General features: G+C 45.6%; 1 protein-coding gene across 1 annotated transcript in view; it reads left to right on the forward strand.

The window, feature by feature from the left end:
- The window catches only part of LOC119445361 (neprilysin-4), a 191,880-nt gene that overhangs the window by 121,027 nt on the left and 53,499 nt on the right, over positions 1-17,354 (forward strand). The window contains exon 8 of the mRNA XM_037709669.2: positions 7,458-7,525. Coding sequence (XP_037565597.1) covers positions 7,458-7,525 — 68 coding nt within the window. The remainder of the gene's footprint in view (positions 1-7,457; positions 7,526-17,354) is intronic.

Here is a 17,354-nt window from a genome sequence, read left to right on the forward strand (position 1 = left end):
TTCGCTAAGCAGCGCTGAAAGCCAACGACGTCGACAGGCGACTCTCGCTTTGGTCCGGCGCGAGACACGCCAGCGTGCAGGAGAACATCTTCCACGCACTGTCGGGGCACAACGCTGCGAACTCTGCCACTGGCATTGCTGAAGCTGAGCGCGTCGCAACACAACTGGCTGCCCACGAAATGCTCGTACCTTCGCCGAAGCGACTCGGCAGCAGGACGCCGCGCGCCAAGCAAACCTGCAACGCGATCGCCGACCCGCAAATCGCGCGCCTTTCGCTGCAGCGGTCTGTGAGTGCACGAAGCAAGCATGAAACACTTCTATGAAAGAGGGACGTTTAGAAGACGGCATGAGCAGACCTCTCTTACTCCGTTTGTTCAGTCGGACGATCTTTATTCGCTTGTCTATTATTGCAGGCTGTTTCATACCTGCTCAAATGTGCGATGTATTTAAGTAGCTAGCGCCTCCTTGTTTTAACCATTGGCCACAACGTGATTCGTCTCAAGCAATTCAAAAAACTTTGGTCACGTCTATAAGTTCAAAGTTCTATTAGCCCTTCACGATGAGCATCTCATTCATTGCTTGCCAACAAGCAGCGGGCCGACAAGCAGCACGCATACGCTCAAGTTTCTCAGCACAAAGGACGAGCCTCAACGTAGTTTTATTGCGATAGCAATTATACAGACGCTCTAGGCGAATTTCCGCCGTCGTCGTCGACGTTACCGTGAGGTTCCGTACCACGGGCGATAAAATCGTCGCAACGCGCCGAACGCTGTATGTGCGAGTGAAAGCATGCGACGGTGAACCGGCAACAAACGAGGCAAACTATAGTTTGTCTGCGCGGCACCAGCGCCGAATGCTCCCCTGGCGGAAGGATGGAAGTGTTGAAGGTCGCCGCTGGGCCAGCGCGCCCGTGTTCTCTACGGCGCGAGCGATCGTGCGCGTTCTTTTCGCGACGGCGAGCGCGACCTCATCAACCAGGAAAGGTGGCACGAAATACTGTTGTGTTGTTGATTGCCACAACAACCTCGACAGCTCGAAAGCCGCCCGTGAAGTCCTACAGAATTCCGGGGAGGTGGTACGAGGACAGACGACAAGCGTGGATAACTGCAATGCGCCGAGTCAAGTAAGTCACGTACGTTCGCATTCACGTGCAATATCACGGCCGATCGATAAAAACGCAATAGCAATATGCCTGTATTTAGCGCATGGTCGTTTGTTTAGACGTGTCGCGTAGTTGAATCGTACAGTGACATCCGCCGTGTTAGCTTAGCGGTAAATGCATACGTGTTCCGCCGCTAAGCTCGACGATGCGAGCTCGATTACCGGCCACGGAGGCCGCATTTCGATGGGTGCGAAATGCAAGAATACACTTGTTACCGTGTACTTTGATTTTTGTGCACGTTTAAGAACACCCGGTGGTCAAAATTATTCCTGAGACCCTCCAGTACAGCGTGTCTCATAATGATATCGTGGTTCTGGCACGTAAAACCCCGAATTTAATTGATTGTACTGTTCGTTCACTCGCGATCGGCAAGGACGAGCTCAAGAGAATTATGCCACTTTTCCAAACGCTGCAACTTAAATTGCAAGTTGTGCAGGCAACGAAAGCTAGGGGCTGCGCGCTTCTTATCTTTTGTGTGGTGGAAATTCGTATTTAATGCAAGCTGCGGTCATCGCGTGCGTCGGTAAGCGGCTGGTCGGAAAGCAGCTGCCCGAGACGTGCTTGGCAATGCTTTCTGGGTTCCCAATAGCCAAGCATGCTTTAAGGTAATTGCCAACTTGCACCTGCTTCACTCTTCCTGCCAAGAATATTCGTTTCGTGTAGTAGCCGGCCATCGGTGTGAGCTTACTTTAGCTGCGGCGGGGCATTCGCCCGACGAGAAACTATTCCCTTTGATGAGGCGTGTATCGCTAATTCTTGTGCTCGTACTATGGTCAGGAGGTTACCGTGATCTGGGCTCATTTCGCGGAGCAGTTTGTACGAGCAATTTCTCATGAACAGTGAAAAGATACCTTGCTCACTAACGCAATGAGTTGCCATGACTCTATCTGCATTGAATAAGGCATGATATACATTAAATATTTCTACAGCATGATATAAGGCATTATGCGCATATGTAGGACTTACATGGTTAATTAATTTTATTTGCTTATTGGTGCCTAATGCATGTGTTATTTCTGTGCTGACAGTGCTGATGCCACTCTCTGGGAGCCAAAATGAGAGCAGACGTGTGTGCGCGCCCAGCGAGCACCGAAACCATACGCAATCGTCATCGTCTCTGCACATATCTGCAAGCATGCATGACCGCTTTGTGACTGCACCATAGAGAAATAAAGTGACTAAATTATTGAACTTGGTGTGTACCTCTAATTCGATGTCGTATACAATCTTGTTAGACACCTCCGCCACGCACTTGGCTTGCACTGTCAAATCACTGCCCACAATTTGTTCACGGCCGCTGGATGAAAAAAAGGTCACCTTTTTTTTTTTATCCAGCGGCCGTGATTTGTTCAACACCATACACGTGTATACACGTGTATACACGTGTATACCTTATATACCTTTCTTGAGGTTGCATCCACGAAAAAAAGCTGTCGGCGTCGGAAACCTTCTGAAAACCGCATTGCAGTCTTTGCACCGCTGTTCAGCAAGCACGCGATCTGCCGCCGTCGAAAACGGAGCGCCGTGAGCACGAGCAGCGAAGGAACGCGCGGGCGAAACAATGTACACAAAGCGGAGATTTCGATACGGCGCGACCGCGCTGCTTGACATTTCCACATTGAGGGCGCTGTCAGGAGGCGCAGTAGCGACGTCTGGCGATCGTTTTCTCGTCTATTATCGCGGCTCACGCACACAAGGGCGTAAGCGGGAAGGAAGCGCAGTCTTCCAGTCGCGCAAAACGCTCCGGAGGGAGGCGGAGGGGCGGCGCTTTACTGCCGCCGCGCACTCGCCGCCAGGCCGGGAGGCTCCGAGGGAGGTGCCTCGCGCGGCTGAATCTTGAAAGCCATCTGCCGCGGGGGCAGTCCTCCGCCCTACCTGCGTTCTCGCGAGAGAAGATCGCGTTGATCCCGGTGCGTTCATGCAAGCGCCGGCACGAAGCTCAATTCTGTCGCTATTGCTGCTACGCTGATTCACAGGGAGTTTCCGCGGTCATCTACTGAGATGCGTTCATGTTTGCTTGCCCACGCGTTACACCATGCTTCTCAATTTAGTTAGTACGCCTTTGTTTACGAACTTATACAGCCGATGAAACTACTATCCTTACTTTGTATAACTGTCCACTAATTTGCTATCGCAATCGATGCTTCGCCTGTCGGGCGAAACTGCGACTTTTTCTCTACTGTTTTTACAGAGAACGTGAAGAAGTGAAATAAAATATCAGCCAACTGTGATCGGTGCGTAGTGCTCATATTTGATCGGAGCGTAGTGCTCATATTTTGGCATTATGGCCGAGAAAGTGACGAAGTTTATGCGGTCTTGGTTCCAAGACCTGTTAGGCATTTTAATGCAATTTCCTATAACGACAAAAAGAAAGAAGCACATCAGTCTTTTTCCATTTTTTTTCCGCAGCGAGAAACACCATCGAGTACGTACATCTATAGAGGCCGCGCATTGTGAACTCAAAATTTTCGCGGAAAATCAACGTACGACACCGCGACTACACATCTGTTAACATAAAAAATTCACGCAGAAACTTCTCCGGGAGTTGTCTAAATATGCGTAAGCATTGTGTCACTTGCTCATCTCCACGCAGCCTGGTGTCATCAGTGTTATGACACTTGATCCGGCCAGTACAAACGACAGCGCTGCGGCGACACAAACAATTATGAACTGCGATCAAAAGACTTCGGCGGCGGCGCGGACCAATCAAAGTTACTCTGGCACGGCCATGCCGACCGTATCTTGAAAGCGATCTGCGAAGCGGACATAGAGTGCCGACTGCTGATAACTCCGCACGCTGTGTTTTCGCCGCTTCGTTGCGTTGAAGCGCCAGGCAGTACCCGGTTGAAGTCGCTCGCTGCTCTATCTTGAAAGCTTTACGTGAGGGACGGACGGACGCACGTTCTGCTTTGCGAGGTGGCGAAATCGAAACGCGCCAAGCGTCTCAATACACTGGCTTACCCGTGATAGATTCGTAAGGGCGTTTTATGTCGCGTAAAAAAAAAGTTGGCCGTATATCTGCTTGCTCCGCTGCAAATCACGTCAAAAGACGATATTCTTCTACCGATAGTTCTGTTACAATCGTTGGTACAACGCAATCAAATGGCTCCCATAAACGTATGTTCTAGAAGTTGAGTGTATGGTTATAACGCTCGCCTTCGGACCCTGGGTACCCGGGTTCGAATCCTGCCTCGCCAAGAAAGTACATTTTATTTATTTATTTATTTATTTATTTATTTATTTATTTATTTATTTATTTATTTATTTATTTATTTATTTATTACTCTGTCTCTCCTCCTTTGTCTCTCTACCCCTCCTCTCCTCTTGCTTGGTTTTGGCCAGACGGTTGAATCGAGTGACAGACAGACACAGTTTTTCGCGTTCCCAAGAAAGACTATGGTCTTTAAAAATGTGGGCAGCTTCCACTAGTGGTGCAAGGCTGGAGTAGACAGCGGTGCTGCTGATCCACCTAGCTTCTTCCAGGTTTTACTAACTGATCCTATTACCAAAATTGTCATTAGTGATTCTGAACAGGCTATCCGCAACTACGATGCCTGCCGTATCTCTCGCCAGACATCACACATTCTACTTTCTACTCCCCCTCCTCCACATCCGGCTTACTCCTGTGGGCTCCAGCCCACGAGTCGCTCAGCGAAAACGCCCAGGTGCATACACTTGCTCGAGATCTTAGCTTCCCAGCCGAGTGTAGGATCGACCGTCCCGCTTCCCCTAATACCACTATCTCGCACGATTCTCTATTCACCACGTACACGGACATCCTCCAGTACTACCGACTCGTAAGATTCATATATCCTCCTGCACACCGCGATATAACAAGACGCGAGGCCGTCTAATGGCGCAAACTACCAAACAAGCAGCTTCCCACACCCCCTCTTATACAGTAAAATCTTTCCGTAACAGATAGCGCCTAGGTGCAACACTGCTCAGCTCCGACACTCTCATACACACGCGTGGACTTGTACGAAGTACAACACAGACAACGCAAACACCCCAGAGTCGTGGGAGTCCCTCCTATGTACGTCCGAGCCAGCAGACCAACGCCGGCTCATCCAGCGCGCGGTGGAGCCCGCGGAATCCCGAGGGATCCCCGCCAACCTCCTCTAAACCAGCGCAGCCGGTCCCCTCTTCTTAGGCGAAATAAATCCGCACCACCACCACCTAGCTTCTTCCAGGTTTTACTAGGTTTCTAAGTTTTGCTAAGAAATGCTAAGTGCTGCTAGGCACGGTATTCCGAATCGGCTCACCGAAGACGCGCAGATTCTCGCTTGGCCGCGCGACGCCCTTCAAGATGAGTGGCTTCTTCTTGGAGTGTCCGGATCTTCTTTAGTCGTCCCATATCAAGGCTACATGTACATACTCGCCACAGAGTCAACGAGAGTACAGTGGCCCCATTCTAGCCACTGTAACGAGAGTACTGCCGCCGCCGCGGTGGCTCCGAGATTTATCTCCCCGGTGACGTCACGGTCAAGCTGCGCATCCACACTTGCCGGCGCGTGGGTGGTCGAAACCTGCTGAGCCGCCGCCAGGGGCGCCTGCTGCAGTCTGACGGACACCGCGCGCGTTCGGCGCGAACGCGGGGAACGGGGAAACGCGGGCGGCGTCGGCAGCAGCTCTGCGCGTTGCCTGGCAGCCTCGTTGGTGCTGCCACAATTTCTTTCTCTCTCTCTCGCTCTCATTTTCTCTTTCCCTCTCCCGACCATTCAGCGCGCCGCGTGTATGCTCTCCTTCCCTCTCCTTAACGTCCAATGTCAAGGCAACATGTGTACGGCACGAAGAGGAGGCGAAGCACAAGCCACTCCGCAAGGTGGTTGCTAGGGGTATGTTTTGAGCATGCACAATTGGCGCTGAGCCGTGCTCCCTCAAGGGCTGCAGAAAATAGCGCCAACCTTTCCCTTTCTCCACGAACCACTTACTACTGGTTGCTAGGCAACGCAGTGACGTCATAGCTCGGCAAGGTTTTGCGGCTCGCGGCACAACTTATGGCAGGCTTAACAGCTTCGCTGTTAAAAACTTCAAGTCCGTTATAATTAGCGCAGCACCTTGCCTTTTCCCCCCAAGACACACTGACGCAGACCAAAACAAGCTGGCGTCGTGGGACCGAAACTCCGGGATTGGCCCCGGGATACATGTACTGTAATGTAGCCTTCCGAGGGTCCCAACGTTTGCCCTGCTGTTACGATGGTCAGAGACTGTCGAAGACAAATGACAACGTTCATGATAAAGAAAATTAGCGTAGCTTGCACTACCTACCACCCCCAGCATTTTGCAAAATTTATTTATTACTGATCGAGTATCGATTAGCTATTGATTGGCTATCGCAAGGTATTGGCCACGAATTTGGGCTAGGCTATGCACTACCAAGTCATTCTCAGGATTTACCAGAATTTATTGATTATTGATCGATTAGCTCTTGATTGGCTATCGATTGGCTACCGTACACTGACTAAGCTTAAGTAGTCCCAAACATGCTTAGCTAGACTTAGCCAGGATCAGCTTCACTAGTTCACAGGGGTATGTGCCATTGCGCTTGGACCCTTTCTCCACAACCGCCAGGATCGGCCCACATTTTCTGATCGCACGTTACGGACTAACGTTCGGCTTAAATAGCTCCGCTGTTTAAAAAATGCCACAGCATTCATCCTACACCGCGAGATGACACGGCTCACTGCAAGCAGTGCGAGCGCTACGGAGACGAAGCGGTGTTATACGCGACCCAACTTTCGGCGCAAAAGCAACAGCGCCAGCGCTTCCACTCCTACTGGGCGACATTCGTGAAGTTTCGGATAAATATAGGCGCGTCTTACGCCAAGGGATAACTTGATAACAGCGATAAACCTGTGAATGCGGATGCTGGCAAAAACGATATTTATCTAATACGTGACAGCGCACCCATGGCGTTGACACTTTATTTTCTTTATTTTTTGCGCTTTCAATACAAAACATACACTAGGACGCAATAAACATTGTCAGTTACCGCTGTGCCAGCGATGCACAATTCAGTCCACTTCTCCGTGTGCTTATGCACAACTGCGCGTGCAAACCAACAGCGTCGTCGTCGTCTTCGTCAACACAGATATATGACGGTTTCTTTGATCAAAGCAAAGCTGCGACCTCTAAACGAGAGAAAATAGCGGTATAAGGATTCCGATTATGTCATCATAATCGGAATCCTTGCGTCATCGCCTGGAACATTGTCGCATCGCGATGTTTCATGTTTCTACTCAGTCACAGTTTTACAATTGTTGGACAACATAGCCACCTTTCTTTACTGCAGGCCGTTCGATGATCCCAGGGTGACATTTCGTATCGGAAGGGAGCTCGCCAAGGTCTGTCCTCAGAATGGTGAGTACTTCGGACTGCAGCGCCTTCTCGTTTCGAGCCACGTAGGCATCCAAATTGTATTTTGAAAGACCGAACTATACAAGGGAGCAAATTTCCGGCGAGAATGCGGCGTGCTCGCCGGTCGGCATTCAATGAAATGTATTAACGTCTAAAAGCATAAAATAATCTCGCCTTGGGCGTACTTGTAAAGTTCCATAAGCAAGTATGGCTGCCGGGAATAGTACGACAAGTATGAGTGCCAAAACATGTTGTGGCAAATATGCGGCACCATGTACAATAGGGTTCACGTCGAAACGGAAGGAAATAATCGGCCTAAACGACGACGAACTGCGCGGTTCACGAGGGCGGCAGCAGGGGAACGGCGCACCCCCGGCATGTCCGACGCTTTCCCAAGCAGATAAAGAAAGGCTGCACTACGCGACAATTTTTCTCAACTATTTTGAGGTGCTTTTTAAGCATCCAGCATTGCTTCAAACAATAAAATGTGGTAGGATTTTGTCGAAATGTGAATATTGCTGGATGATGCTCGACAAAGATAGCGGCCATTGCATGAACTGAAGACAACGACTGGCCTTGTTTTATATGGACTGGCTTCCATCTCGGCCAATGCTTGCTATGCTAAACCGTGTAAATAGTTTCTTGCCTGGGATCGTGTCCCGGCCGCGGCGGCCGCATTTCGATGGAGGAGAAATGCAAAGATGCCCGTGTGCTTTCGTTGTAGTGCACGTTAAAAAAAACCCAGGTTGTGAAAATTATTCCGGAGCCCTCCAGTATGGCGTGCCTCATAATCAGAACTGGTTTCGGCACGTAAACGCCAGAAAGAACAAGTTTCTTGCCTAGTTTAATTCCACGTTAAATCTTCGGTGGAGAGGTCCTCGTAAAAATATCACACGGCGATGAAAGTCCTTCGCCTGTGTTCATAGTAACCTGAAACCAGTGAATAAACAATCATTCATTCGAACACTATTTTCGCACACTTCCACTCCGAGAAACTGCATTGCAGCGAACCCTCAATGGACCAATAATAACAAAACTAAAGCCACAGTATTCCAATGAGTGCTACGATTCAAGGTCTTCCAAGGATGTTAAAAAAAGTTAAAGCTTTTCTTAAGAGGCGTATCTTACTTGAAGACAATTTCCCCGTATACCATAAGAACGTGTACGGCATGTGATAGGATATCAAGTTTTTTGCTTATGCTACAGAAACGTAATATTAGGTTAATCCCATAGCCATAAAGAAACAATCGGTGCACAAGAAAAAGGCGAAAGCTTGCACTCGGCCGCGCCAGGCTGAAGAGAGAGCGAAGCTGGCCGATTTGATGGCGTGCCCTTTACCTGGCCGCGTATTCTGGGTCTGCTCGTCGCTGCCGTTGCCGCTCTCGCACAGCCTCGCTTCTCGAATCGCCGCTTCTTCAGGAGTATCTTTGTACTTACGTCCCATGGCTGCATCGGATCGAGCGCCGCCGCGCACCGGCTTACATAGCCGTCAAGGTCGATCCAAATGGTCGCGAAGCTTCGGGCGAAAAGCGGTTCAGAACGAATTGTCACCGACATCAGCAAGGGTGGCTATGGGAGCAGCGATTAAAGCGCAACTATGTTTGGAGGGAACAAACATTGGGAAAGAAAAAAAGCGTTTTTCAATAACAGCGAGAAACAGTTTGATTCATGCAACGAAAATAAAATTCCTAATCAATTTTATATACGCATGGCGAAAAAACAACAACTCTATTTTCCTTGATCATTATCAATAAATACCTTTGTTCAGCACCCAACGTAACAGCGCCCACCGATAGCAGCGGGCGTTGACGCCGCCTATCACTTGCAATGCAATGCAGGGCTTGGAGTGGACATAAAGGCGCACTCGTAAAGTTCACGCCCCTCCCCCCCCCCCCCCCCCCCCCCACATGTTGCGTTGCTTTGCTTGTCGACGTTTGTCTGAATTTGGTGACGCGGGTAGTTTCATTGTTTCTTAACCTGTTCAGTCAAAAGTAGTGAGTTGCGACCGCCAGATAGTTGTTTACTGTAGTTGTTTTCGTGGGACAGCGCTGGCCGACGGGCTTGGTGTCCGACGAAAGGACGAGCACACTACGCCCAAAGCGTTCGTCGGCCTCCAAAGAAAGTATGTTCCGTGCAGCGATGCGACTTCGACACCCGTACGGCTGAACTTTTTCCTTCATCGCTTTCCACGCTGAAAGCTCGAAACGCCCATCAAGTCGAATGGCGGGGCATTCGACTTGATGACTTCATTCCTTGCTTCTCCATTAGGGCTTTTCCAGGTCCACTTCCTGTTGCTGCGCTTCCTGAAGGTAGTCATTATTCGGAGCCTATTCCTTTCCGCGAATTCTACTAACATCTCTCCTCTTGCATTCCTAGAATCGATGCCGTAATTGCCAATTGCTTGCTCACCAACCTGCTTTTTGCCCACTTTTGCATTGAAGTCGCCCATGACTACAATATACTGAGTTTGCACCTTTCTCATTGCTAATTCAACATCTTCATAAAACTGTTCTATTTCTTCATCATCGTGACTAGAGGTTGGGGCGTAGGCTTGTACTACCTTCATTTTGTACCTCCTATTCAGCTTTATTACGACGACTGCTACCCTCTCATTAATGCTGTAGAATTCATCAATGTTCCCCGCTATGTTGTTATGGACTAGAAATCCTACCCCGGATTCTCTCTTCTTCAAATGCGATGCCTTAAAACGTGGAGCAGGACTGGGGCGTCTTACTCATGAAGACAGAAAATTTTTAAGGCGTCACTTGCGCTTACCACCGCGGTTAGTGGAGTTGCCAGCGCTCGCGGCTCGAAACCCGTCCAGACGCCCGTGTGTGGTCTATTTTTCCTACGTACTCAAGTTTCGTCAAATCAGCCGTTGTGCACCTTAAGCTGTGGTGTGTATTATCTTGCTAATTTTTCGTCCCGCTGTCTTGCACCTAGAAAGAAACGAGATGTTTTCAGGGACACTTTTTTTGTCGCATTTTCGCTTAATAAAAGGCTGGTGTGCGTGTTTTATTTTGAGAGAAATAATTCTTGACACGCTGTCTTGCACCTAGGAAGAAACGAGCAGTTTTGAAGGACACTTTTTTGTCGCATTTTCGCTTAATAAAAGGCTGGTGTGCGTGTTTTATTTTGAGAGAAATAGCATGAGCCTGCATTCTAAACGCCGAAGTGGTCGCCGTTTATTCAGATTTACGTGTGCTATTTTGCAAGATTGTGTGGTGCGACGACGCTGTTGAGACGCGCCTCGGGGATCCATTTTCGTTATATAATAAAGCAAATGGACGGAATTTGTGCATTATCTAGAGTTTATTCAGCTGTTTCCGCATACTAGTATAGCCCCACAGCATAATTATGTCCTAGAATCAAACACTGCCAGGGGGACCCTTCTTCCTCTGCTAGTGTGAAACGGCATGAAAACTGCATACATAGCGGCAAGGGAAAAATGGCAGCATTCATTTGCACTTGTGGATTCATTGTGCTGCTGGTGTACTTGTACTATGGAAAGCACATTTTTATGACAACAGTAATTGTTTCATTCTTTATTCAGTGTTTATTGCACCTATAGAAGCCAGAAGATTTCACACAAATACAGAAGAAAGCCACATTTATAATTTAAATGAAGTACATTGCAAGGATAATACACAAAAGAAAATTATAAACAACAAGTAGGAAACCTTATTGTGCCACTGCTCTTCGGTATCGGTATTAGCATACTTGTATACCATAGGGCATTTGTATAATAATGTTATACAAAGTAAACTATATCACACATAGTATTCATACCTTTAATAAAACTGGTCAATGGGATCAGCTGTCCTTGAATGTAGCTGCAGTTTTGCTTACAATGCTTTGTATGCAACGCCTTCAATACAGGGCTATTATTGTATAATATTTATATCTGCGCTGTCCTCACAAATATCGAAAGGCTTCGGTGATTGTGCTCGTCAGAAAAATAAGCAATACATATGCATAAATTAAAAAAGAGTGGTAGTTCACAAAGTCAAAGTTGAAACAATTGATGTGAGGTCAGACCCACAAAGTAAGTATGTCAACATTAAAATACAATGCATTTTGCTGCAAGTAAAATGTACAACAAAGCTTATGTTGTATCACATACCTACAAAAAAGTTAGCACCGTCGAAGCTGTGCCAACACACCGCAAAATTAGGACGCTACGGCTCTGTTACGTTGTGAGCCTCAAATGAATGAATATTTCACGGTATTTAAAACACTCATTGAGTGATATACACCAAATGTTTCTCGTTACAGCGAATCTGGCATCATAAAAGGCTATTGTAAGCAAGTGAACAGAGTGAGCACATTAAATTATTTAAAAAATAGTAACACCAACGGTATTCCAGGTGGCAGTGGCAAATTTCCACAAAGGTCACGTAAAAGACATACAGGATAAACATTAAAAAAACATTGTCATCCTCAAGCGTATACTTAGCTCACACATAATCCATTGAGAGCATTCACAGCATGTCCATGTCATCACACAGTTTGCTCAAGTGAAAGGTAGGCCAGCTAACGTAACCGTCATTGTCCACACTGTTTAGCTTGGGCTGAACAGAACAATTGTTTAAGCATAATTTGCACGCAGGTGATTCAAGCTACAGCATTCAGCAAGACAACAAACATGTACTTGCAGAATTTACAATAAGGTATCACATTTTCCCTCTATAAAAGTTTGACATCTGCATACAACGCTCTTGAACAATATATGCACTTAACAAAGTAACTCAAAAAACAACTACCTTAACATAAAACCTGGTGGGACAGCTGAAGTTGATGGATAAAGGAATTAATTGTGTGGGGCATCATGAACATAATTCACCCACGAGAAAACTTGTGTAGCAATTCTTCCAGTACTGCGAGCCGCAGGCACCCAAGCTCAGACACCCTGCCTGGGTCAGCAGAGTAACCATGATCCTGTAAAATTGCTTCTGTGAGTGGTTCACTGGCTGCAGGGCTTCTCTGAGGGGCAGTGAGGTTAATTACATCGATGGCGTATGGTTTTTTCAGAGGAGCGTACAAAGAGAATTTCGATGTGTTCCAATAGAAAGCAATTTCCGCAATCAATGTCCTTGACCTCATTACGAACTATCAGACGCTTCAATGCTGCTGCAAACTGCTTTGCTGTTGGGTTGTCATTGCAGCCCCCAAATGATTTTATTGCAGCAAAAAAGTAACTCAAGGTGGTCCTGACTGAGCTTGGAAGTCGGAAGATATGCCAATAGGCCATTTTCTGTAAGCAAGTGGTTGTATAGACGGTTGTCTAAGCACACCACAAAGCGAATGAAGCCTGTCTTTTGGTTGGTCCCTGTCATTAGTTTACCAGCTGCAGACTCCCTAAGCGAGCAAAAGTAGGCCATACGTTCTTTGACATATGCAGTGACAGGAGCCACATTTTCAGGACACAGCAGTCCTTTCTATTCTTCTTGCCTTGGATGTCTTGAATTTAAAATGTCAAATGCGTTGTTGACATGTCTGATAAACTCATCTGTTGGCAAGGAATTAAAAAATTTTGAATTTTTTGAGCTCTGCAGTCACTAAGAGCATCTGCTACCGATTGACTAAACGTTTGAGCCAACAATGAGACTTTCATGGGCTGGTTTTTCCAGGTAATAGGTGCTTGTCTAAGTTTGTTTGCCAAATGCACGCCCTCTGTGTACTGGATTTCATGCAGCTCATCAATGTGTTTCAACAATATGAACTGTTTGTTCGTATAACAATAGCCTTTTTATCAAACAGGGTGTGCCGCAGTAGCTTCAACATGTGACAGGGATCCAACATGGCAAAGAAAAGCTTTTTTTGTCACTGGATGTGGAAAAGAAGCATCCAGCTCAGTCAGGTCCATCTTGCAGCCAAAGCTGTGCAGCAATGACAAATGCGCTGCAGCGCCATCGCAGGTCAAACTCACAATGTGTGCAACTTTTTCGTGATTGAAGTTAGCAGCTTGCAGCATCAAATTGCGCCTCTGCTCACCACCAAGGCCATGCACTAGAAAGTAGCCAATCGGCAGCTTCCATCTGCCATTTATTAATTGAAACAATTAAGCATTAAAACAAATGCATCTTTGTCAACTGGAAAGCTGTCATCAGTGACATAAATGCCCATGTCAACATATCCATGGAAGCTTTTCCCATCCCACACTACTTCTCTGAATGGCCATCTCATCCACAACCAGATTGCATAATGTGGAGAGCCGTGCTTTACCTTGATAGCCAATGCAGTCATTGCCTCTTGTGAAAAGTCAGCAGCCCTATCAATGAATTGATATCATTTACACAGTGTCTTTGGATGCGGGAGGCATGTGTTGAAAACAGCTCGTATATATCTGTATGCTCTAGGGGAATAAAAATGCAAAGTCAATGCAAATGGCCTGAGCTCTGGCGAGTAAGCGAGTGACATTGCTGGCACCAGACTTATGTGGCAGTTGACGCATGAGCAAGTCTTTTTTTTTTTTGCCCCACCAAGACTCTGCAATATGGCGACATCCTCATTTCCTAGAATGCGATTGTCAGATAAATCTTCTATGACATTTTCGAGATGAGCAACCTTTCGAAAAAGCGGTTGATGGGATTGTCGTAGAGTCTTCATCTTCTTCTTGGTCGCAGTTTGTAATTGTGTAACATCATACTTCATGCCTCAGAAAGGCCTTTTCAGGTGCGTCTTCTGCTGGCTGTGGCTGCAAAATATCACCCGCTGTAACAGGTGCATGAGCGACCAACATGACACAAAGCACGTACGCAGAACAAATTAATTGTTGTGGCATACACTCTTGTGCAAGCTATGAAGAATATAATGCTTAATTTTAGGTCATTACATTGCTCACGACTGTTTCCGTTTACATTTTTGTGAACTTAAAAACTGTGGGGGCATAAAACTGCCATCCACACGAGCTTGCTAGTTCCACCTAATTTTGTTTGTTTAGTTATTTGCTAAATACTGCAGGCCCATCTGGGCCCAGGCAGGAAAGGTAGAAGTACAAAACAACTAACACAGAAGAGGCCAATGTAGCATAGTTCAATGAGAGATGTTTTACAGAAGCCTTTTAGTTTGAGTGGGCAAAATATACTGAGCTCATATATCACGGCTCATTGTGACCACAGTAGAGTAGCAGTCTGGGTCAGTTGGTACATACTGAATAGTAAAAACCAGTCAAAAAACGAATCGTTTGTCGTCCTGTGTGACACGTCTATTTCTCTGTCCTTCGTTTTTTTGACTGGTTTTTACTATTCATTGTGACCGATCGAACATATAAAGAGCATAGAAAATTGTGAAAAACCTGTTGGTCTTCTAGTTATTGTCATTTGAATGGAAAAGAAAAATTGAAAAAGGATTATTGGCCTATAATTGGTGTTTAATGCAAACCCTGAGGAAACTCATACCGCTGCGAACGAATATGAATGTTTCAGTATTTAATTAGATGGTTGCCATGATCATAAATGTTAGTGTCCAAGTGCAGTTCACTGAGTGACATTTATTATGCTTGAGCTATATTAAACAGTTGCCACGAAAATATATGCTACTTCACTTGCACAAGTATGTAAACATTGTAGTGGTCGAGTATTATCCTCACCATAGTATGCCTTGCTGTTCGAAGTGTCGCTGGGTTGTGTGTAGGCAGTGCTGCAGAAGCTTCACCCTTGAGCGTCCTGGAGGGCCTTGGAGGGAGACTGGACAAAATACACCAAGTGCAATGAGGAGGGACTGCTTACTGCAACATAACTTGAAATTGCTGACCGTGCAAACGAAACACCAGATGCACAGTTGAAGCTAAAACCCGGGCTAATAGCGACACCATTGGCTTCACTTAAAATTTAAGCACAATAATGACCAGCAAGCAGGACATTGTTAGGGAGATCAGTGGCTGTGGCTATATACTGTATTTTTTATCTACTGTCCCCCAAAATGTTGATAAAGCTTACCAGCACAGTTGGCATGTTATAAATTTTATTACTGTTGTAAATGTTGGAGCCTAGCAAGGGTGTTAATTATGTGTGTAATGAGAGGACATGGCTGAAGTATAATTCAGAGAAGGAGTGTGTTTTCCTTATTCCAACTTTACTGAAAAAAAGTGGTTTTTCATCTTACATAATACTGCTTTGATGCAGTTTGTTTTATTTTCCTTATCTTGTACTTATCCAAGATTGACTAAAATGAGATTATGATGTAGCATATATGGCTTTCATTCATTAGCAATTGCTTTTGCCAGTGTTAACAATGCAATTTGAACGCAGTATGCTTGTCACCTGTGTCAAAAAGGGCTGTAATGTAGCCAATGATAGGTTGAACAGTTCTATCTTTCTCTTCATTCTGAGCATTACTAATAGATCTTTTAAATCTGTCGAAAACATCTTACAAAAAGCTGTATGACAGTCTCATATGCATTTTTGAAACTTAAATAATTACTTTAAAGGTGAAATCCAAAATATATATTACAAGGAAGCACCAGATTTTTGCAAAGCAGATCAGAACATAAATGAACCAAGGCACACATGTGATAAAATGTCTTAAGCAAGCTCTGTGATCATTACGACAATCAAACATGCCAGGACATGTTGGATTTCGGAAGGCTCATCAGCGTTGTCTGAATCACTCAACGACGCGCTAGCAGATGTAGCAGTACCCTCTGCTAGCACATCAATCAGACAAGCCCTCAGAGATGTCCATATCCATTGTGGCTTGAGAGAGACCTGCCTGAATATAAGAAAAGCATATTTCACTTCAGGAATGGTGGGGGACATCTACCACAGTCATGAAAAAGGTATGATCAAACTGGAAACATGCATTATGGCTGCATACAGCTGTGCATCAACTTGCTGGCTCAACTTGATGCTGTTATGTTCCCGTGGATGTAGCTGCTTCACTTTAAGGTTGACTCATTGCTGTCGCATCGTCCTTTGCAAGCGTCTGCAGTTAAAGAATAACCCAGCAGATATTTTTAAGGTCCAACAATAACATTTGCTGTGGAATTGCATTTACACAAGCTTTGCAGAGTCATGCAAAAGACCTCGCATGATCTGCGCATGCTTTCCTTACACACCGCATCCCCTTGGGTAGAAAACTATCTTTGATCTAAGTGTGCTTGTAAAATACACATACAGCTAATTGAATCTCGGGGGAAATGGAGCTGTAGTAACTCTGCAGTGCATGTTTCACACAAAAATATCAAAGATATAGCTGTAACACATACATAATGTAATGTAATGCCCCCTCTGTAATGCCTCCAGGCCTTCAGGGTACTACTAATAAATGAATGAAAATGATGTTCACTCCTGTAATTTAAAGTAAAACTGTGTTATTTCATCTAAACTGTCATTTATATGTTGTTTAAAATATGTCAACCAACATCATATCTTCTGAAAAAAAAAGAAAATGATATTTAGCCTCAACATGGGGAGTGATTGAACTTTGCAACATGATATTTGAACTTTGCACTCACAAGCGGAGTTACTACGAGCAGAATATTATCTACAAAATTAATGTTCTTGGCGACTATTGCAAAACTTGGTATGTTATGTGAAGACTAATCTTTCATGGTTTATTCAATTAATTAGTTTTATTGCAATTTTGATTGTTTTCAGCCACAAGAAATACATACAAAATGAAGTCAATAATAATTTTATAGCAGGAAATGTAATTCTTTGACAATAAATAGTTTCACATCGTACCTTTTAGGAGTGTACGCTAGCTGATAGAAGTACTTTAAAGAGAAATAAATGTTTAACACTTAGTGGGAATTATGACAAAGTTGAAAAAAATGGCTTGAATAGTATTGCACCACTATTTCGTCAGTTATAATTCACACGAGCACGTA

The sequence above is a fragment of the Dermacentor silvarum genome, chromosome 3 (assembly GCF_013339745.2).
Source record: "Dermacentor silvarum isolate Dsil-2018 chromosome 3, BIME_Dsil_1.4, whole genome shotgun sequence".
NCBI classification, from domain to species: domain Eukaryota; kingdom Metazoa; phylum Arthropoda; class Arachnida; order Ixodida; family Ixodidae; genus Dermacentor; species Dermacentor silvarum.